Below are 23210 nucleotides of genomic sequence, written 5' to 3' on the forward strand. Positions count from 1 at the left end.
TTGAATGTTTAGTTGAGTCCTATATTGACACATTTAGTGTTACTATTTAACAATATTTAATATCCCTCACTTCACATATAATTTTTTATTATTATATTTTAATAAATTTTATTATTTTAAGCCCCGTTTAGAATGTTTTTTTTATCAAGGAGGGTAAAAGTCCAAATTACACTTTATCAAAGTTTTCGAGGTCTTGGTGATACTCTTCTTGAATCTTCCTAGGATAAACATCATAGTATTGAATATCAATCATATTCTTCCTTCCTATTTTAGCTAATGTATCGGTACACCAATTCGACTCTCTCAACACCTTAATACATTTGTATTCTCTCGTTTTTTCAGCTCATGTTCAATGGCTCGGATCAGCATAGGTCCTTTGTTGTTTCCTTGTTGTACCTGGAGAATTGCACCACACACTTCCGCCGAATCCATTTGGATGATTAATTTTCGCCCACAGTTGATATTATTAAAGAGTTTAATGTCTTCATGAATGCCTCATAATTTTGCATTCAAGTTGGGATTAATTAGGTTTTAAACTGATACTATCATAGTGAATTTCCTTCCTAGCTTGATAGCCCCCAGAGTAGGTGACGTTGCACCAAACTAGCTTAACACTTGATTGTATTCTTTTACCTTCTGCAATTTAATTCTGCATAATTTCTCTTTTGATAAAAGTGTTTTTTGTCAGTAGATGATGTTATAACATCTGTTCTGACAGTATGTTTTGTGTTGAGTCATCAGTCATGGCATCTGTATTGCAAGTGCCATAATTTCATTTGGCGTCAAAGCAGCCACCCTGTTTTGTTTATTGTGTGAGCTCCAGGGAGAGTATTTTCTGGTACTATGGATAAAGAAGGAGGATAGAACAACATACCACCTCTGTTAGATGGTTCAAATTATGACTGCTGATAGGTCAGAATGATGGTTTTTCTGAAATCCATGGACAACAAAGCTTGGAAGGCTGTTTGGAAAGGATGGGATTATCATGTTGTGAAGGACAAAGATGAGAATGTGTCTTTGAAGGCAGAGGAAGATTGGTCTGATGAGGATGATAAATTAACTATTGGAAATTCCAAGGCTTTGAATGCTCTATTCCATGGAGTGGACAATAATATTTTAAGGTTAATTAATACATGTACTAAAGGATGCTTGGGAAATTATGTGGACAACTCATGAAGGTACATATAAAGTGAAGATGTCAAGACTTCATCTCTTCTTGGTGAAGAGTCTTTTGCAGATCTTGTTGAATATCATTCTCAAGCTTGGCGAACCCGATATGTCCACGTCTCATATGTATAGAATTATCGATCCCTAATTATCACCTCATTAAGTTGTTCTTCTCCCATTGCATACTTTTGACAGTAATTATATTCCAATTGTTAGTAGTTGACCAGACCCGTTCTAAATTGGTGGAAATATCGTGGTCTTCGTCCTAGGCTTCATTTACCATATCATTGTAATATTTTTCCAGCACCCAAGGACATTCAAATTTGAAAGCCTTTTGGGATCTACAAAAATTCTCACCCTCGAGCGAGATTAAGAGTGAATGATGGTAAGAAAAATCCATTCTAGTGAGCACTCTAACTTGCGCATATGGGAATTAGACGTGCCACAAATCGTTGCATAAGTCTTGATCAATATTCTCATATATTCTTAGCCCCTCGTGTTGAATAGGTCTTCTCCATGTGTATTTGTGTCATGAACTTTGAATATATATAAGGTTGAAGCTATTGATACGATCCTTAAAGATCTTACACTTACGAGTTGACACTACTCTTCCACCTCTTTTATCAGCAGCATACCAAATGTCATTGAAATCTCCATTTTAGATCCACCCCTCTTTCATGCGCTGCGCAATAGTCTTGATTCTTTCCCAAAGCTCTTTCATGTTTTCTTCCCTTGGGCTCGCATAGATCGGCGTAAAGTACCATATATGAACATCCTGAAGCTGAACTTTAGTGTGAAGAAATTGAAAGTTCTTTTGCTCAACATTGATTATGACCTTGTTCTTCTACCATCCATTGCAATACCTCATGAATAGCCAACATTAGAGTACTCATGTCTGTTAAAGCCCAAAAGAAAAATTTTATTCCTCAAATTTTCTGGATCTGTTCTCGTTTCCATAATGACGAAGATATCTGGATGCACCATTATGATGTAGTTCTTGCACACTATTAGGAACACATTATTCGCCGCTCCATGATAATTCCAAATGAAGGTTTTAAGTCGCTTCAATCATGAAAGTGATGGATTTATGTATGCCTCTCCTTGCCTTTGCTCGAGAGTTTCCTTCACCAACATCATATCTCATTCCTCTTCTTCCCTAGGATTTTCCATATCCTTTCCTTTGTCCATAGCGCCATTGCCACCCTCCCCCCCCCCCCTCTCTCTCTCTCTCTCTCTCTCTCTCCATCTACATTATTTTTCCTTATTTGTCTTCCTCTCTGTCTTCTAGGCGTGCCTCTGCTGGGTCTTTTGAGAGGGGCTCTTAATTATTTTTTCCAGCTTTCTCAGTTTTCTCTACTATTAATCCTTACTCTTCTTAAGTATGGAGTAAAGAGAATCTCGACCCCGACACCTTGCTTTTTCCTTTATCTTTATCCATATGGTTCACCTTAACTCCAAGTTGGTTCTGTATACGTCTAAGTTTCCTAATTCGCTTTAATTTTTGTACCACAGTCCATGGCTTGTTGTTGACAATCTGCTCCATGTTCTGATCCATTTCTATATCTCTCATCTTCCCCGCATATTTACTGTTGGTATTCATTACTTTCTGAATATTATCTGCGTATATTCACTAATTACATGTTTGAATCTCCCACATTCAAGACATAAAAGATGTAAGCCTTCATCTTCGATCTTATAGTGTTTCCCTTTAATAGAGAACATAGCAAGCAACGGGTTAGTCAAATTAACCTGCACACATGGCCTCACATACTTTCCACGTTCTCTTGAAAGGGTGATTTTATCCACCTTCACTGTTTTCCTAATTCGGTTTCCCACAAATGTAAGGACGCAATGATCGTAGTACTCTATCAGCAAACAAGAGTTTCTCACCCACACCACCACATTGTCAATGGCATCAAAATTCGGGAAAAATTGGATCTTCATTCCCTCTTCGTGAGGTAGTGATAAAAATTGAGCCACTGACCCTCGAAGATCGCAATTTTTTGATCTCTATCACTAAAAAATGTGACAAGATAGTTATCTTGTCCTAAATCAACTATGTTTAGGATTCTTTTTCTTGCCCATAGTTGTTCAGTCGTGATTCCAACACCTTATACTTGATTCTTCTTCCCAACATCTTCATTATAACCCCTTTATGCCAAAGTTTTTCTATTCTTCATTTTTCCTTTTTAGCTAATATGAACTCCAGACATATTGTCCGCCGCCAAGATCTTCTAGAGATAAAGTGTTTTTCTTTTCTTCATTCTCTATAAATACACAAATTTTTACTTTGTGACAAAAAAATTCGCTTCCAACCGGATCTGGTCACCCTGTCCTAAATTAAATGGGAAAAATCAATTTAACTGAAGTCGAATGCTGAGAAAATTTAGTTTTTAATTATGGGAGCGGAGGTAAAAGATGCTAGTACTGGCTTCCACTCTCATCCCGACCCCGACCTATGGAATTTATTTTATTATCTTTATTTTAAAATATGTATTTAATTATTATTTTTTGTTATTATGAAAAAATATGTATTTTAAAAATTATATATATAATTTTTATGGGTGTGTACAGGGAGGGGCAGGACGGGCAGGACGAAGAAACTTGCTCTTAATTGGAGGCATAGGGTAAGTGATAAATTATTACTCCCATTGAAAGCGATATTGATATAGAGAGGCGAGAATACAATCATCTTTTAGGATATATAGAAGATGTTTTACGTTACAAGACCTCATACTTTTTATGATTAAATTATGTCAAAAATGAACTTCATGTTCATGTAGATATTTGACATTTAATTTGTAGTGAAATATAATTCTTTGAAACATCCACAACTCAAGAGAAATTTTCAACTTTTTAAGTAAAATCTCACAAATTTGAGATGGTTCTAGATAAAAACAGGAATGATAATGCTTAAATCCTCTGTGCACTTTACATTGACATAGCTAATAATAGAGATGCCTGTTCAGTGGCCACTGGCCAGTGGTCATTATTAATGTTCTTATCACTTTAAAAGTTGAATAATAACAAGTCTATTAAAATCACCGTTCAAAAAAAACTTTTGAAACAGCATGATCATTTGTATTAATGCGTAACGGAGAATAATTTTCTTTCGTCTCAAATTAACTAGTTTAATTTATTAATTCACTATAAAAAATAATATTTTTACTAAATTATTATTATTATTATTATTATGTCGATCAGTCGATGTATTCAACTTTATCATAAAAATACATAGTTAAGGATATTTGACAATGATACAAATAAAATATTAAAATAAAAAAATACTATTTTAGAGTAAAAATAAAGAGAAGAAAATGAAAGATAGAAACACGCAGACCAATTATAAAAGAGTAATATTATTTATTTATTTATTTATTTTTGCTTTTGCACCGATTCTGACCTATATAGTAGATCGATTAATCCGGCTCGTGCTACGGAGGCACGTGCACTAGCCAAACGTTGTTTCTGTCAAAAATCGAATTCGGTATTCTCCGAATATTGTTCTTAATACAAAAGAATTTGAATAAAAAACACAAAATTGTACATGTCATTAATTTAATAGATAATTTTTAATTTATTATAATTTTTTTTTAATAAGGATCATGATAAATAAAAGGCTTAAATACACTTTTCGTCCCTGTAAGTTAGCGTGTTTTTGATTTTCGTCCCTGTAAGTTTTTTTTTTGGGTTTTAGTCCCTATATCTTACTTTTTGCTTGAGGTTTAGTCCCTAAAGCTAAAATCCGCAGGAAAATCTGCCTGCGGATTTTGTTTTTAAGGACTAAAACGAACGCGAAACTGAAATATAGGGACTAAAACCCAAAAAAAAAATTTACAGGGACGAAAACCAAAAACACGCTAACTTACGGGGACGAAAAGTGTATTTAAACCTAAATAAAATAATGGTTGAGCATTTTTCATCATAAAAACACATGAAAATAAAAAAAAAACTAATATAAATTTAAAACCAACCTTCACCACACCTTCGTATGTGTCCCACTCAATGCATGACTATTCATATTCTTTTCCTCTATAAATACACATCCATTTCTTGCTCATTCATCCCTCATCAAATTTCAAAACCTAACCACAAACAACTTTTTATTCACTTCATCAAATACACAAAAACACACCATATATCAAACCACTATCACTTCCCTTTTATTCCATTCATTCATTCACACTAACACCATTCTTCACTCACGTTAACTTAATAACCCAAACCTCAAAAAATGTCTCCTCCAAATCCAACCTTAAACTCAAACAAAAACAACTCCCACCACCTTAACACATGTTCCAATTCACCCTTCACCTTCACCTTATCCGAGTCAACCCTAAAAATCAACAGTCACATCATCCTCTCTGATGTCCCCAAAAACATAACCACCACAACCACTTCATCCACCACCAACGGCTGCTTCCTCGGCTTCAAAACCACCGAACCAAAACCCCGCCACGTGGCACCCATTGGAAAACTCAAAAACATAAACTTCACAAGCATATTCCGGTTCAAAGTATGGTGGACCACTCTCTGGACCGGTTCAAACGGCAAAGACATCGAAACCGAAACTCAATTTCTCATGCTCCAAAACTCGGATCCGAATCCAGATTCGGATCCGAACACATGTCGACCCTATGTTCTATTTCTCCCAATAATAGAAGGTCCATTTCGCGCTTCTTTACAATCCGATCAAAACGACAACGTTTTAGTCTGCGTCGAGAGTGGTTCAACTTCCATAACAGAATCTCAATACGACACTGTCGTTTACCTTCACGCGGGTAACGATCCATTTAAGCTTGTAAAAGAAGCAATGAAAACTGTGAGGGACCACTTGGGAACTTTCAAGCTTCTAGAAGAAAAAACTGTTCCGGGCATAGTGGAGAAATTTGGATGGTGTACATGGGATGCATTTTATCTTAAGGTACACCCTCAAGGAATTTGGGAAGGAGTAAAAGATTTAACCAATGGTGGCTGTCCACCTGGCTTTGTTTTAATCGACGATGGTTGGCAATCTATCGCACATGATGATGATCCGATTGATACTAACGATGGGATTAATCGGACGGACGCGGGTGAACAGATGCCATGTAGGTTAATTAAATTTGATGAAAATTATAAATTTAAAGATTATAAAAATGGATTAGGGTTAGGTGGATTTGTTAAGGAATTAAAGAAAGATTTTGAGAGTGTTGAGTATGTGTATGTGTGGCATGCTTTGTGTGGTTATTGGGGTGGGATAAGACCCGGTGTTGAGGGTTTACCAGAAGCTATTGTGGAGAAACCTAAATTGACGGTTGGATTGGAAACTACTATGGAAGATTTGGCTGTGGATAAGATTGTTAATAATGGTGTAGCGTTGGTTCCTCCTCATTTGGTTGATCAAATGTATGAAGGTATTCATTCTGTTTTGGAAGAGTCTGGAATTGATGGAGTCAAGGTTGATGTCATCCATGTAAGTACTCCTCTTTTGATTATTAGTCCAACCATATTTTACACTCTTTTGTATTTAGCTAAATAATGGAAATAAGGTGTTAAAAACATATTTTAAACCACCTTGCATTATATTATAATAATTTACATATTCTTTAATTATGTCGGCATATGTCAAAAATTAAGCCAATAGAATAATAGGTGGTTGGTTGTAGGGTCAAATTATCCATAATCTTTTGGTCGGTACGTTATCTTATCGATCATTTTTTTTGTTTATTGACTTTATTGTGTTACAATGGATTTAGATTAATAAGTTCATTTAAACAAGTTTTGAAGGAACCTTTTTCTTAATATAGTAAGTTTTTATTATTTTTTGACATTTTCATTTTTGGTTGATGTTTTTTTTTGTAGTTGCTAGAGATGGTGTGTGAGAAGTATGGTGGTAGAGTTGATTTAGCAAAAGCATATTACAAAGCTCTCACAACTTCAGTGAAGAAACATTTCAATGGTAATGGTGTCATTGCTAGTATGGAACATTGCAATGATTTCATGTTGCTTGGAACCGAAGCTATATCCCTCGGTCGTGTCGGTATGTCACACAAACAAACCTTTTACACATTCACGCATTTGAAGTATTAATAACCGTTTGATCATGATCAGGCAATTCATATTTAAGTTTATTTAAATTTGTATTTGAAATTATAAAACAAAAAAATAAAATCTATTTTAATTTAAACTATCGGATCAAAATCGAACAATCAACAATGATCTAAATGCATCAATCTTCTTATTAAAATAAATTCTATTCTATTTTTACACAAATCAACTTTCTTGACTTAACTAATAATACACACGTACATGTGCATCACATGACACTTCTATACGTATCTTCACGTGAAACTTCAATTTTTATTGCGTGTGAAGAAAGCGTAGTTAAAAAATTTGATTTGTTTTTTAGGTGATGACTTTTGGTGCACTGACCCTTATGGTGATCCAAATGGTACATATTGGTTACAAGGATGTCACATGGTGCATTGTGCATACAATAGTTTATGGATGGGAAATTTCATTCAACCGGATTGGGATATGTTTCAATCTACACACCCTTGTGCTTCTTTTCATGCAGCTTCTAGAGCCATATCTGGTGGACCTATTTACATAAGTGACACTGTTGGAAATCACAATTTTGAACTTCTCAAAACCTTAGCTTTGCCTGATGGTACTATCCTTAGGTGTGAATATTATGCCCTACCAACTAAGGATTGTCTCTTTGCTGACCCTTTACATGATGGCAAAACAATGCTCAAAATATGGAACCTCAACAAGGTGAACCTTCCCTCCTCAATTTCATAACAATATATTACAATTTGAATTTGAATTGATCCAAATTTTCAATCATATCATTATGGGCGCGTAGAAACTATCTGATCATCTATGGTCTATTTCATTTTGCAACTATATCTATAGGATTAAAGCTGCGCTTAACTCAATCTATGTTTAATTTTATATACGTTTAGCCCAACTGTCGTGTTAAATATAATCTTAACTATTAATAATTTGTCATTAAAAATATTTATTTTTCGCAATCTGCGTTTTGACAATATTGTTTCTTTTTTGTAATAGTACACCGGAGTTCTTGGCGTGTTTAATTGTCAAGGAGGAGGATGGTTTCGCGACATAAGATCAAACAAATGTGCATCTGAATTTTCTCATTTGATATCAACTAAGATCAACATCAAAGACATTGAATGGGAGAGTGGGAAAAATCCAATTTCCATTGAAAGTGTAGAACTTTTTGCTCTATATTTCAGCCAAGCCAAAAAGCTTAAAATTTTCTCTCAATCAGACACTGAAGAAATCTCCTTAGAACCATTCAATTTTGAGCTTATAACTGTTTCTCCAATCACTTTACTTCCTAAAAAGTCCTTGAAGTTTGCTCCTATTGGTTTGGTGAATATGTTAAACAATGGAGGGGCAATTCAGTCATTGGAATTTGATGAGGTTCAAGATTTGGTTCAAGTTGGAGTTAGAGGAAGTGGTGAAATGAGAGTGTTTGCATCAGAGAAACCAAAGATTTGTAGAATTGATGGCGAAGAAGTTGGTTTTGAATATGAAGATTCCATGGTTGTGATTCAAGTACCATGGCCTAGTTCTTCAAAATTTTCTTCTGTTCAGTATATGTTTTGAGCATTGGATTAGATTATAGACATTTTCAAACTAATGATTTTGTTTGTTTTTTCAATTTGATGTTTAAGTTAAGGGGATATTTGTTTATTCCTTATTTGGATTTTTTATAACTGCTTTATACCTGTATGTGAAGAAATAAGTTAGTGAGGGATTTAATTATTGTATCATTTAGAAAAGCAAGTTTATTGCTTTACTTATCCAATATATAAATGACTTTTTTTTTTCCCTCCTTGGATGGTAAACGATATCTAGCATAAGATGCAGAAGAAAGATTAAATGCAGTCTAAAATGATATATTACTGATGGAAAATCTCACTTGAACACAAATGTTTGGAAATACTTCAACACAATATGAGACAAATATGTTTAATCCTAAGAGCCTTTAAGAAAATAATGTAAGAATTTCATCCATCCTAAGAAACATGGTATATTGTATCAATACAAAGAAGTTAGGTAAAACTTACCATATAGGTAAGGTGTTGTAATATGAATATAAAAATATAACTGCAAAATTATACTAGTACATTCCATATGTTTGGTCAAAGTGTACTACTTTTATTTTAAAGAATCATGGGATGAAAGTATTTTTTTCCTTAACCAATCTGACATCTCCCTGTATTTTGATAATTTTTAAATTATTTATAGATAAATTTGGGTTAAAAAATACAAACGGAATTTGCGGTAGTTCATTCAAAATTTTAAAAAACATACATTTTAAAATTTTTGGTATAAAATAGGAGCGTTTTTACCAAAAAATTCGAAATTTCTGATAAAAACGCACATTTCGAAATTGCTGGTGAATTTTTTTGAGTATTTATCGGAAATTTTGAAATTTCTGGTATTTTTCCAAAATTTTTCGATGTAGCTTCAAAATTTCTAGTAAAAATCTCATGAAAAATTATGATTTTTTTATAGAAAATTTTGGTGTAGTTTTGAAATTTTCAGTAAAAACTCGTACTTTTTAAAAATTGATAACTTTAGATAAGGATATAATGGTAAAAACGTGCAATGTGGAGGGTATCAGATATAAGTGAGGGAGTGACAAGTTAATTCCTCATTAGTGACCAGCCCCATACTATCTCTAGCCCACTGTTTAAGGCCTCATTCTTTCTGAAATTTTTTTACTCCTCCTAGACTACCAAATTTTTAAGGGGGTTCTTTAATACATCTTGTGACTTATTTGCACACATTCGGCAAAACTTTAAAAATACTCTTATAATTTGAGTTTTCAAATTTGGACGCATTAAAAACACAACAAGCTCTCTTAAACACGTCATATTGGAATTCATATTCATATATTACATAGATTGAACTCTGGACGCGTCTCAACATATTATACATATGTCAAATCTATGAACAACGCAAACACATGTTTAAAATAAAAGGATTTCAATGCTAAATTTTCTACAGAGGTTGGAATTCAAACGCTTATGTTTAAGTATTCGCGCCAGAGCTTTCTCTTTCTTTTCCCTTTTTCATTTTAGTAAACAAAATTCATGAGCATACTTTGCATAGAGTACGGTTAGTGAACGTTTGTACTAGTGTTTCCAGCGAGGCGCTTGAAGATCAATTTGAATATGAGATGATGAGTCTATTTTGGCACTGAGGTCTTATTTGAAATCTAGATTCTGATCCTTTGGACTCTAAATTTCATGCTTCTTCTACACAAGCTAATTTATTGGGTCAGAACCAAGTTACTTACTAGCTTTAATGAACTTGTACACTTAATCAAACATTAGTATACCCAAAGGAGTATGAATATGAACAAATTTTATTCCAACATTTTGTACCCTATATTTCTTTGTTTTTAAGCCAAATATTATAAATTTGCTTGATATTTGAGACAATGTCGAGTCTTTTCATTTTAAAGTTGTGAATATATTTTTGGACTAAACCATATTTATTGTCATCTAAAAATAATAATCCATTTCATCATAAACTAAATGAATGACAATAGGATGACCAACTAACTTGTCATTCAGTCCATGCTTTTGTACACCGCACAACGTATTAAAAATAATTTTTCCACGTGATACCCGCATAATTAAAAGGACACCACATTTCTTAGTTCTCATATCATCACGTTTTAATTTCTGGATTGGTTTTTTATACCGGCCATTTCTTTCACATCTCATCAAGAAATGTTGGTCTTTGAACCAAAAATAGACCTTCCAATTATTATACCAAGACTTTTTTTAACAACTTCTGCACAAACCCATTTAGGCATGTTACATAAACTCATGTTCAACATTAAAATCTTTTCCAACAACAACGTATACAACACTGGATTGGGGAACTCTCAACACACCATCCTTTTATGCATTATCTAATTGACAATATTAGAGTGCACCATACATACAACCATTAAAAATGAACAAAATTCAAGCAGCCATTTTACATGACCAAAAGTTAATATTTGGAGGAAGTTTAAAAGGGTTTAATGATATATGACATGTAGTGTGACAGGGATTAAACAATTGATATTGCATAAAAAGTTACGTTTTAGAGGATACCACCTGACCTATCATATTTAGTTTCCAAATGTTATCTATATAAAAAATGCTGATACATTTTCTCATTTAGATAACACCAAAACAAGTTAATTGATTAGGATGCCTTTGATGTTGAAAAAAAAATACAAGTGTGAGTAGTGTGGGAAAGTCCCATATTGATTAGGAATATGGAGACTTCAGTTTTTACAAGTGGGAGAATCCACATTTTGGGTGAGTATGTGGTGTGTCTCTCACAAAAGGTGTGTTGCTAAAAAAAAATCGCAAAGTGTAAGAATGCTCCCTCGTGTTAACCCTCTGAATAATCCCAACAATGATATCATGAGCCATTAATTCTAGTGAAGGAAGCAACTTATTTGTATCGAAATGCCCGTAGAAGGTGTCCCGTTGAAAAGTGTCGACGGCGGTACAAATGTACATGAATAAAAGAGCTTCCACTTGAGGAAGAGCATTGTGGATAGACTCACACTTGAGAGGGGGTGTGAGTAGTATGGGAAAGTTCCCCATTGATTAAAAATGTAAAGATGTGAACATTTATATGCGGGAGAACCGACACACCTATCACCTTAAGATTTTGATTGAGTATGTGACGTGTCTCTCACCAAAGATGTATTACTAAAAAAGAAAGTTGTAAAGTGTAAAAATTCCTCCTCGTATTAAACCATCTCTCCAACAAAAGATATATAACTTTCAAATAAGATGAAGAAGCATTTTTCTTCCAACAAAAGATATATAACTTTCAAATAAGATGAAGAAGCATTTTTCGAGTTCTCCTAATCTAATAAACTTTTGATTTTTATGTTCTTATGTGAAAGTTCATTTTTCCGACAGAGTGGGTCAAGTGGCCTAATGATTACACACCACCTTTTAGATTATATGACTATTTTTTTTTTAAAATCAAATAAATATGAATGCTTTCTATAGAAGGTATATTTGCCACCCTTGCAATAGATAAATGAATTATAAATATTTTGGAAATTTCTTTGGCTACCTCCCAACTTTCTAGCCCACCTCTGATTAAAAATCCAAACTACCCCTGACTTCGGAAATGCATCTCCGAAATGCAAGAAAAAGGTGTTTTCGGAGATGCATCTCCGAAAGCGCCTTTTTTTTTGAAAAAATTGTCTTATTTCGGAAGTTCATTTCTTAAAACAGCATTTCGGAAGTTCATTTCCGAAATACTGCGCGTTTTGCAGATTAAGCAAAACAGTCCCCCTCCCCCATTCATTTACCCTAATCTTCTTCCAAACTCATCCTCTTTCAAAATTTCTGCAACAAGCAAGTGTAAAACCAAATAGATTGCCAAAGTCTTCTTCCAATCTCAACCTAAATAATCTCAAACACTAATTGGTAAGTTTATCATTTTATTTCAATTTTTAGATCCATTATTCATTACTTTATTAGGGTGTTTAGAAATTGAAAAAATCACATTAAGATAGGTTGGTACTGATATTAGGTTGTTTAGTAGGCATAAAAGTAGTTTTGATTTAGGATTTTGGGGTCTGCCATTGGAGGTTGCAGAGAACTTCTGCGCAGGGGTGTTTCGGAAGTTCATTTCCGAAAACACCTTCATTCCCAGTTTCGGAAATGAACTTCCGAACTGTATCAGAAGTGCAATTTTTTTTGTTTTTTCTTTTGTCTCGCATATTAATCGATTTCAATTGTTTACAGAAACATGTCAGGCAACCAACCAGCACGCATCAGACAGGGTAGAGAGACCCAGACTGCGTCGGCTAGACGTGAGCGGGCGGCGGCGCAGCTGGCATCGACCAAGGGCCGGGGGCAGGGTCGGGGACGACGTGTGCGAGTTCCCGTGGACGTGGGAGAGGGTACCTCTTCATCTATATCGAGGAGTCGGGTGGCTCGGGTATCTTCTTCCCGCCAGCGAGAGGAGGAGGAGAAGGAGGAGGAGGTGGCAGTGCCATACCATGAGCCGGAGGGGGTACCGGATGTTGACCCTCCACCTGGGGAAGAGGATGAGCAGGAGGACAGCTACCCGGGAGGGCCCATTGACACTTCCGTGCTGATATCCTACCGCGACCACGTCGCTCGGCGTATCTGGGAGGGAGAGGTATTTTTTTAATTTAACCGTTTATAATTTAGACGTTTATTCGATATTTTATTAACCGTATATTTAACATACTTTTTTATTTGTTTTTTGTAACAGGAGAGAGCGCCGTTGAAAATGGTGAACCATACCCGAAAGATTTTCAGTCTGTTTAAACCGACTGCCGAGTGGTTTAACAACGCTGTGAGAGGTTCAGGGCTCAGTGGGCTCTGCATGACGGGGTACACCACCATCAGCCACGGCATGCAGGGGGCTTTTGTGGAGCGGTGGCACAAGGAGACGTCTTCTTTCCACTTGCCGGTTGGGGAGATGACGATCACCTTGCATGATGTGCAGTGTCTTCTCCACCTGCCGATCAGGGGGCCACTGTTGACCCACTCCTGGATCCAGAGGGTCGAAGCCACTGAGTGGATGGTGCTCTATTTGGGTATGGAGCCCGAAGTTGCTGAGTTTGAGTCCGCCACGACATCTGGGCCTCATATCCGGTTCATCACACTGAGCCGCTACTTCGGGCACCACCTGGTGGCGGCGGCCGAGGCTGAGGCTGAGGGTGACGAGCTATTTACACATTATCACCGTGGCTGTGCTCTCCGGTGCTGGTACATGCATGTGGTAGGCGTTGCGATCTTTGTCGACAAGAGTGTGAGGTACGTCGACATGACCTACCTCCGCTACTTCATGGACTTGACCACCGTTCACCAGTGGAACTGGGGGGCAGCTACTCTGGCATACCTATACTAGAAGCTGAATGAGGCCTCCAACTGGAGGACGGGGCAGTTGACCGGATCCTGCACACTACTCACGGTACGTTTCATTTAAATTGTTTCGTATTTATTTATGTTTCGTATTTGTGTTTCGTATTTACTTATGTTTCGTATTTATTTATGTTTCAGAGCTGGATCATCTCCTACTTCTCCCGCATCCACGGCTTCCACATCGATCCTGCGTAAGTTGACGCCATGCCCAGGGCCGCCAGATACGTTCTCCAGAGGGGGAACAATGCGGTGGGACCATACCGTGGGTACCTGGACCGCACGATGCACGACGATGTCACCTGGAGGCCGTTCAGCGACTACACTCAGATTGTCCCCTTTGACGGCATATCTCTATATTCTGGCTGGTTGGCATGCGGGACTACCATCATGGTCCGGTATCTCCCTGAGCGGTGCATGCGGCAGTTCGGATTCGTGCAGATGATACCCAGGTCACCCTTCGAGGCTGCTCCCGACACAGTGACCAGAGTGCAGCTCACTGCCATGTTTGAGGATTGGGAGCATCATGTGGTACCGGAGGAGTATCGTCGTCAGCGGGTCACCCAGGACTGGCACAGTGTGGAGGGGTACGTCACATGATTCTATCGGGTTTCACATCCTCTGCTGACACCCGACCCTCCTGGCGCTCCTAGGCCAGCACACGAGGAGATCCTGGAGAACCAGCAGGCCGAGGATGACCACGCCATTGATCTCCTGCCGATCTGCCAGCAGATAGAGATGCTTGGGCGGGACGCGTTGGATCGAGGTGTCGTTCATCAGGGCGGTCCAGAGGCAGTCGCCGTGATGGAGATGATCGTCACGGATGCGGGCCATGCGGCGGCATACAGGCGGCAGAGGAGGGCCCAGGGTGAGAGGGTTAGGCACACCCAGTAGTGGTCAGGTTTATTTATTTTTTGTTTTCGGATTGTATCTTTAGCACACTATTTTTTTTTTTGATTTGGATCGGCTTGTATATATTACTTTTTTTATCATATTAGTTTTTTCTGTTTATATGTCATTTATTTTATTTCCCGGTTTCCTTTAATTAAAAATACGAGACTGTTAAGAAAAACATAAAAAAAACACTGTTTCTGCATAATTCGGAAGTTCATTTCCGAAACCCCCCAAAATCTGAACAAAGGTGTTTTCGGAAGTTCATCTCCGAAAACACCCCCCATGAGGTGTTTTCGGAGATGCACTTCCGAATTGTGGAATTTTTTTTTTTTAAAAAATGCTTCGGAAGTTCATTTCTGAAGCAGGGGTAATTTGGGTTTTTCGCTGGGGGTGACCCCATAGGGAGGTGGCTAAAGAAAAAACCAATATTTTTTGTGAATTCAAAGAAGGTTTTCAATGATTAAACATGTTAATTTTTTCTAATAGACTTTTTATTTTTCACACTCGATTGCAACTTTATGTTTAAAAGCTAAAATCATATCTCTGATGTATAGTCTCTTTGTGCTTTTGTGTGAGTTCTACTAGTTTGTTATTAGTAAAAAAAAATTATATTAGATTTTATATAAACAATTTTAAACAATTTTAATTTTTATTTGGTTTAAATGTATTTTTGATTTTCTTAGTTTGAACATTTTAAATAATTGGTCCCCTACTCTCCTTATTACAAATTCTGCTATTTTGATCCATTAATTTTGATGGATTTTGAATTCATGTGGTCTATCTCCACTTTTGCCTGTGCGGCAAGTGGTGATTAGGATTACAAATTATTTTTTATTAGTTGGTAAAGATGACTAGGATATTTATTAATTAATATATTTTTAAATAAATTAATATTTAATCATTTTAATTAAGTTTTTTTAAAATTAATTAATTAAAATATTAAAACAATATTTTTAGGCCCAAATCCATTCTATAATAATATCAACCCACCATCCAATTTATAATTTACTAAGTATGTATGAGCTATATTAAAGACATGTAATATTGGTTTAAAATTTTGATGAGGGCAAAACATAACTCTTATGTTTCACATAACAAAACAATTATCCGTTGTATAGCTTTAAAGCTGCTTGTTGAGAATATTTGTTTTACAACTTAGCTAGTGCTATTTGGCGTAAGCTATCATGAATGTTTGAATTTGGTATTACTAAGAACATAAAGCCCCATTATATTTTCAAAAAGTTGGGTTTCGTATAAGTATCATGGTTGTTTGATTTTGGTATAAGTAAGAATATAAAGTCATTTATCTTAACAAAATGCTTTGAGTTAATCACTTTGACAATAAAGACGCGTGTTCTCATCTTTTCTTGATATGACATAAACCATGATAGAGAAGATACACTGAAGTTGAAAAAGATGGAGTATACCGGAGAATACCTTCGTCTGCAAGAATCAGGAATCAGGAGTTTTCTTAAGTAACAAAAATTAAATGTGTTTTGATTAGTGAGACTATTTTATTACTTTAGTGGCACAAAAAATTGTGTTCATACTTTGTGTGGAATTTTTATGAATTCATTTGTATTTTAACCAATATTACATGTCTTTATATGGCTCATACATGCTTAGTAAATTCTCAATTGGGTGCTGGGTTAATATTGTAATAGGATGGATTTCGGCCCAAATTTTTATATTTTAATATTTTAATTAATTTATTTTAAAAAGAACTTAATTAAAATTATTAAATATTAATTTTTTTCCAAAAAATATTAATTTATTTAAAAATATATTAATTAGTAAAATATCATAGTCATCCTTTTCAGCTAATAAAAAATATTTTTTTTAATTCTTAATACGCCAATATTTTGATCTATAAAATATATTGTTCACTTTAACTTTTGTGTCAACCTTCAAAATTTTATTATTTGTAAAAAAAAATGTCAAGAAGAATGATAATTTTATATATAATTTTTTCAAGTAAATGAAAATTTCATTAAAAAAAAGAAAATACAAAGAAACTGATGAGACATAAACTTGATCCAACAACCACATATCAATCATAAATGAGAAATGTAATAAAATAAATTAAAATAAAAGTGTTGAAGATCCAGCACAAATCAGATAGATACACACAAAAAATACAACCTAGCAAACCGAACGTGGAGTCCGAAACCAAATTGCAAAAGACTATGTGTAAAAAGATGTAAGCATTCTAAACGAAATAGAGATGAGGTTGAAGAATCAAACTCATCTTTTAAGTAATGGTGAATGTAATGACCGCCAATACAGACAATACACATCTCAATAATCCCCGTGAATTAAAATCAAAGAAATTTAACAACCATTTCGAGTCTAACAAATCCAAATTGTAACGAGCAAGTTCTAAGAACAATAATACATCTACAACAGGTATTAAATAACATAAAATCATTGCTGCGATACAAAAAAATCTAAATGCTTTGAAATTTGCAGATCTCAACATATGTGGAAAGAATCAAAGATCAAAAACAAGAAATCACCACCAACACCAGCAAATTGTACTCGTGAAAACAACATCAGATAGGTCTAAAATAAAACAATCATAAGCAAACAAAATCTCAACACCAAAACAACATGACTGAACCAATCGTACACGACAATCTAACAAAAAGAACTGACAAAATAAAAAAAATTTGACGACGACTCAGATAATAGATTGTGCAGTGCAACTCCAATAGAGTAAATAGGTGATGTAGATAAATTAAATTTGCTTTCAATTCTAAAATAATAAAAATCTTTTATGTACTAGAACACAAGTATTTTAATATTGAGTAGTTAGCAAAATTAATTTGTAATAGATTTTTCCGGATAGAAATAGGATATCATGCAAGTTGGAGACAGTGTTTTAAAAATCGGATCGGACATTAAATTGGTGTGGGTACTGGGTCACTGGTTTATTGGTCGAACCATTGGATTACTGATCGAACCGCATGACTAAACTGGGTTAAACCGGATAACTCGGTTGAATAGACCGGTCGTTATAACAAAATTATATAAGTATAAAATCTATCGAACCGGATGATTCAGTCCCTATAAAATATAATTAGTACTTAAATTTTTTGAAAACATCATATTATAAAAAAATTCACAAATTCATAATTTAAATTCAAATTTTATACAACAGGTATCACACAATCAAATAGTACATAATTATAAAATATAAACAAAAATTTAATCGCAACATAATTTAATTGAATAATTTATAACAAAATAATTTCATTGTCTACTGAATTTAATTTCAATAAAAGAAAAATTATTTCAATGTTGGGATCTCCTTTTTCAATATCAAAATTATCTGTAACAAAATCAACCGCATCTACAATCATTTTTTATTTATTTTATTTTATTTTTTATTTTAATTTTTAATTAAAATAGTCAAAATGACATTGTTTTAATTTTTTAAAGTAAAAAATAAATAAAAAATTGAAAAATACATTTAAACCACCGGTTCACAAAAACCGCCAGTTTTTCCAGTTTTAGCGGTTCACACCGGTTTTGGCCGGTTCGTACCGGTTCAATGACATTCCCGATCCAGCTATTGAACCAGACCGGTTATCTGGCCGGTTCCCGGTTCGACCGGTCCGGTCGGTCCGGTCTGGTTTTTAAAACACTGGTTGGAGAGGACATAATTATTTACTACACAATCTCTTTATTTTTTTAAACTAAAATAAAAAGTGTTAATGTTTTTTTTTAGAGATTGTGTCACATTCACAACAACCTTAAACGCCATACAATACAGCCAAAGATGTATTTTAAGAAAACTGTATATTTTTTGTTATTTAGGATTAGAGAGGGTTTATAATTGAACTACTTATAAGGATAATTTAGTAAATTATATTATATTTTTTCTTCAAATAAAGCAAATTAAAAAAAATAAAAAAGATTTATTGTTCTATTATTTAGGATTTTAGAAGGTTGAAGTAGGAAGTAAAAGGACTAAGAAAAAGTAGGTTTGTTATACGAAAGAGGTTTTTCATTTTATTATATATATTTTAATTCACAGAACAACAGAAAAATCACAAAGGAAGAAGAAGATAGAGTTCGCCGATCAATGAATACGTCGTCGTTTATGGACAAGCAGATAATGGATCTGAATCTCTCTCACGGATCTCCCGCTCCTTCCACCAACGATTTCATCGACCTAATCAAGCATCCTCGTCACCACCAACAACAACAAGTACTTGATGAAGATGATGATGATCAACAACAACACGAAGAAATTGATTCATCATCCACTCACAATAACGGAATCAAAAGTGCCGATATCGTTCCTAGCTACGATTTTCAACCGATTCGTTCACTCCCTGATTCTTCCCCCAATTTCGGTTCTTCGTTTGCCAAAACTTGGAACTCCGATTCCAACTCCAAAGTATATATTCTTACTTTTTCTTCTTTTTTTGCCCTAATTGCTTCCTGGTATTTTATCCTCTTTTGCAGTTGAGTTGAATTGAATTGGATTGTTATTCACTATTTTTTGTGTGATTAATTATAGTAATTTTAAGAAAAATAGCTTTTTTTTGTTTGAAAAGTTTGGATTACTCTTTAAGAGTGGGACGATAAGTACTCATTATATGTCAATGTAAAATTGGTGGTGCATGTTCTTTTTTAGGGTGTGTTTGGTTTGGATAGAGGGTTTTAGAGGGGAGGGCTTATTTTTTCCTTTTTCCTTCTTAAATTTAGGAAGCCATTAAATGTATCTAAAGAGGATTAATTTAAGTGGTTATTGGAATGTTGTATGATTATTTATTATGTTAGTGATTTTAAGATTCAATTGCAAGAGTGGTGACTTGCCAGTTTCAGAGTTAGCTGCTGATCTGTTGTTTTATTTATTTGTTTATTGTTTACTTCTTGAATTTTCCTTGTTCTCTCAATTGTGCAGTTTGAGTTATGTGTTATTTTGGCATTGCATTGGGGTTTCATGTATTTGAATAATCTGGTGATCATATGTAGTGTTGTGCAATATATAGTAGGTCATAAATAATAATATATCGTATCATCTAAGTGTAGTGTTATTTTCTTCATAAATATTAAGTATTCATCCTTATTTTGTGCAGAAGTACAGTTCTCTGGATTCTTTTGAACCTGCAAAGGTGACTGTAGAAAAAGACCGAAGTGCTGTTGATGCCTCAATTTTGTTAGAGATTGATCGAACAATGAAGAAACACATGGACAATTTGCATCATGTTCTGGAAGGTGTTAGTGCGAGGTTAACACAACTAGAAACCAGAACTCACCATCTTGAGAGTTCTATGGATGATTTGAAGGTATCTGTTGGAAATAATCATGGAATCACTGATGGGAAATTGAGGCTGTTGGAGAATATTCTTTCTGAGGTATTTTATAAACACTGTTAAAATGAAATACTTTTGAATTATTAGGTTGTCACGGAAATTGATCTTAGGAATGCGTTAGTATTTTACTATGTTTGTCCCTAATTCGGGTTCTCTACAAAATTGCCATAAGTTCCCTCAGCTTCAACTTGGCTGCACTATAGTCTATAGCCCTGTGGTACTCATTTTTGCTTAGGGCTGGGAAAATGGTGGAGGGGCCCTGGGCATTTGAGGATTGTATGTATAATTTTGTATTTGGCGTACATGATTGAGTATTATTTTAAAATTTCTGTAACGTCGTATCAAATTTTTAAGATGTGTTGAACTGAATTTGTTAATTCAGGGTTGCATTTGTTTTTACATTGAGTCATGGACAACACAACCTTTGATTTACAAACCCGAAGAAAAAGCAGTTATGGCTGAATTATTTAATCGTCAGTCTGAAAGGAACAAACTGCTTATTTGAATAAATGGTTTGTAGGGAGCCTTATGTAGATGCTACTTGTGAGAAACAATAACAGTATAACACTGATTTTAATATAGTTATGTTTGTACATGTTGCCTGCTATTGGCATATAATCGCAACTCATACTTAATCTATCTATAAGCTTAAAAGCTCATGTTTTTTCATAATTTATTCTCATATTGGTCCATCTTTTACACTTTTGTTGGACATACAAAATATACAGGTGCAAACAGGGGTGCAAGATATCAAAGACAAACAAGATATCGTTCAAGCTCAGCTGCAACTGGCAAAACTCCAAGTTTCCAAGACAGAGAAACAATCAGAACCTCAAACTAGTGCAGTATCAAATCCTGTGCAGCAAGCTTCATCTGCTCCTCAGCAATCTCAACAATATCTTCCTTCATCTTTTAACCTTCCACAGTCAACTCCTGTGGTTTCTCCCCCTAATGCACCTCCTCAACCTCCTTCTCAACAGGGTTTGCCACCTCCGGTTCAACTTCCCAATCAATACTCACAGATCCCAAACCCAACTGTTCCTCAGAGAGATCCATACATGCCACCACCACCTGTTCATTCTCAGGAAATCCCAAATCAGCAGTACCAGCTGCCTTTAACTCAGCAGCCACATCCTCAACCAGGGGCACCTCCACATCAACAATATCAGCAGACCCCTCATCCTCAGTACGCTCAGCCAGCACATCATCTACCTCAACAGCAGCCACCACTTTCATCCGGAAATCCACCTCAACTGCAGTCTTCCATGGGTCACCACCATTTAGAAGAACCATCTTATGTTCCTTCTCAGAGTTATCCTCCCAATATCCGCCAACCACCATCTCAGCCACCCAGTGGACCTCCTCCACCTGCCCAGCAATTCTACGGGACACCGCCCCAAGGATATGAATCACCATCAAGTAGATCTGGTTCAAGTTATTCTTCTGGATATGGTACATTGCCCGGGCCTGCTGAGCCATATCGATATGGCGGGCCACCTCAGTATGGTGGTAAACAACCACAACTACCTAACGCCTCTGTGGCGTCCAGTGGTGGAAGTGGTTACCCACAGCTCCCAACTGCCCGCCCTCTCCCACAAGCAGTACCTACTGCATCATCAGTAAGTGGCGGCTCAGGTTCTGCTGGAACTGGTAGCAGGGTTTCTGTTGACGATGTAGTTGAAAAAGTTGCTACTATGGGATTCCCTAGAGACCATGTGAGGGCAACGGTTCGGAAGCTGACAGAGAATGGTCAATCAGTTGACTTAAATACAGTGCTGGATAAGCTTATGAATGAAGGCGGTGGTGATATGCAGCAACAAAGAGGTTGGTTTGGTCGGTAAAATGGCGATAATCAATTGAACTTTTGTATAGAAGTATCATTTGTTTTGTGTTTAAGGTTTATGAGGAAGGATGACTGCGTGGTTGGATTGTGCCAATTGAATATTTTCACTTTTTTCTTTCTTTTCATTTGTTCTTATTTCTTGGATAGTTGAAACTGTTTTATGCTTTCTTGTGGGTTTAATTACTATCTTAATCTTGTGCAGTATATTTTCAATAAATAAAAGGAGATTTGGTAAGTTGCTCTGAATTTTTCAAATTTCTGGCACAAAACTAAATGCTACTTCAAATTATAAGTTGTTTTGACGTAGTTGATTTTATATAGACGAGAAATCATGTTGTTTTTATAAAATTACAGTTAAAAATCCGATCAAGGTAAATTAAATAAACTTAATTAATTAATTAATTTAATCTATGGATATTGATTTTCATTAGCAAATAATAAATTTTTAGTAGTATTGTCAATATTTTATAAACATTTCTACATATAAATGACGTAGTCCTCACATGTTCTGCTAATCTAAAATGTTTATTTATTTATTTATTTTGGTAACAATTAAATATATTTATATAAATTTAAAAAATGCGATATATTTTGACAATTTCTCATTGCACATTTATACATTCTAATTTAAAAAATGTGATATATTTTGGCAATTTCTCATTGCACATTTATACATTCTCCTATGTCCTGTCACTCTAGTACAAAATATTTAAAATGTCTTACGTATTTGGAGATATTTAAAATGTCTTAAGTATTTGGAGATACATTTTCAGATGCACTGAATATAATTTTTTTTAAAATAAAATTCGGAGAAACGCTTCCGGAGTCTTTTTATAGGTGTGTTTGGAGATATATCTCGGAACATAACTTAGTTTTAGAAATCACCAGATGCACTGAATATAATTTTTTTCAAAATAAAATCCGGAGAAACACTTCTGGAGTCTTTTTATGGGTGTGTTTGGAGATATATCTCCGAACATAACTTGGTTCAAGAGGAGGTATATTCTTATTCTAAGAGTAAGCTATCAT

At 35.0% G+C, this 23210-nt stretch overlaps 2 protein-coding genes across 2 annotated transcripts; both read left to right on the plus strand.

The window, feature by feature from the left end:
* Positions 1-5218: 5218 nt before the first annotated feature.
* On the plus strand, positions 5219-9011 carry LOC131652707 (galactinol--sucrose galactosyltransferase-like). The gene is made up of 4 exons (XM_058922651.1): positions 5219-6622; positions 7012-7189; positions 7559-7926; positions 8224-9011. Exons 1-4 carry the CDS (start codon positions 5402-5404, stop codon positions 8785-8787), a joined length of 2331 nt encoding a protein of 776 aa, XP_058778634.1. The 5' UTR covers positions 5219-5401; the 3' UTR covers positions 8788-9011.
* Positions 9012-18977: 9966 nt separating this feature from the next.
* On the plus strand, positions 18978-22361 carry LOC131652708 (transcriptional regulator DEF1-like). Its single transcript, XM_058922652.1, has 3 exons — positions 18978-19416; positions 20102-20380; positions 21067-22361. The coding sequence occupies exons 1-3, from the start codon at positions 19099-19101 to the stop codon at positions 22177-22179; spliced, it is 1710 nt and encodes a 569-aa protein (XP_058778635.1). The 5' UTR covers positions 18978-19098; the 3' UTR covers positions 22180-22361.
* The last annotated feature ends 849 nt before the right edge of the window (positions 22362-23210 follow it).

Source organism: Vicia villosa, linkage group LG2, assembly GCF_029867415.1.
Source record: "Vicia villosa cultivar HV-30 ecotype Madison, WI linkage group LG2, Vvil1.0, whole genome shotgun sequence".
Lineage (NCBI taxonomy): Eukaryota > Viridiplantae > Streptophyta > Magnoliopsida > Fabales > Fabaceae > Vicia > Vicia villosa.

Excerpts from the sequence above, each read along its gene's own strand:
- LOC131652707 (XM_058922651.1), top strand. The coding sequence starts at position 5,402 with ATGTCTCCTCCAAATCCAACCTTAAACTCAAACAAAAACAACTCCCAC. Across the intron at positions 6,623-7,011 it reads TCAAGGTTGATGTCATCCAT|TTGCTAGAGATGGTGTGTGA; the intron begins GTAAGTACTCCT and ends TTTTTTTTGTAG. Across the intron at positions 7,927-8,223 it reads AAATATGGAACCTCAACAAG|TACACCGGAGTTCTTGGCGT; the intron begins GTGAACCTTCCC and ends TTTTTGTAATAG.
- LOC131652708 (XM_058922652.1), top strand. The coding sequence starts at position 19,099 with ATGAATACGTCGTCGTTTATGGACAAGCAGATAATGGATCTGAATCTC. Across the intron at positions 19,417-20,101 it reads ACTCCGATTCCAACTCCAAA|AAGTACAGTTCTCTGGATTC; the intron begins GTATATATTCTT and ends TATTTTGTGCAG. Across the intron at positions 20,381-21,066 it reads TGGAGAATATTCTTTCTGAG|GTGCAAACAGGGGTGCAAGA; the intron begins GTATTTTATAAA and ends CAAAATATACAG.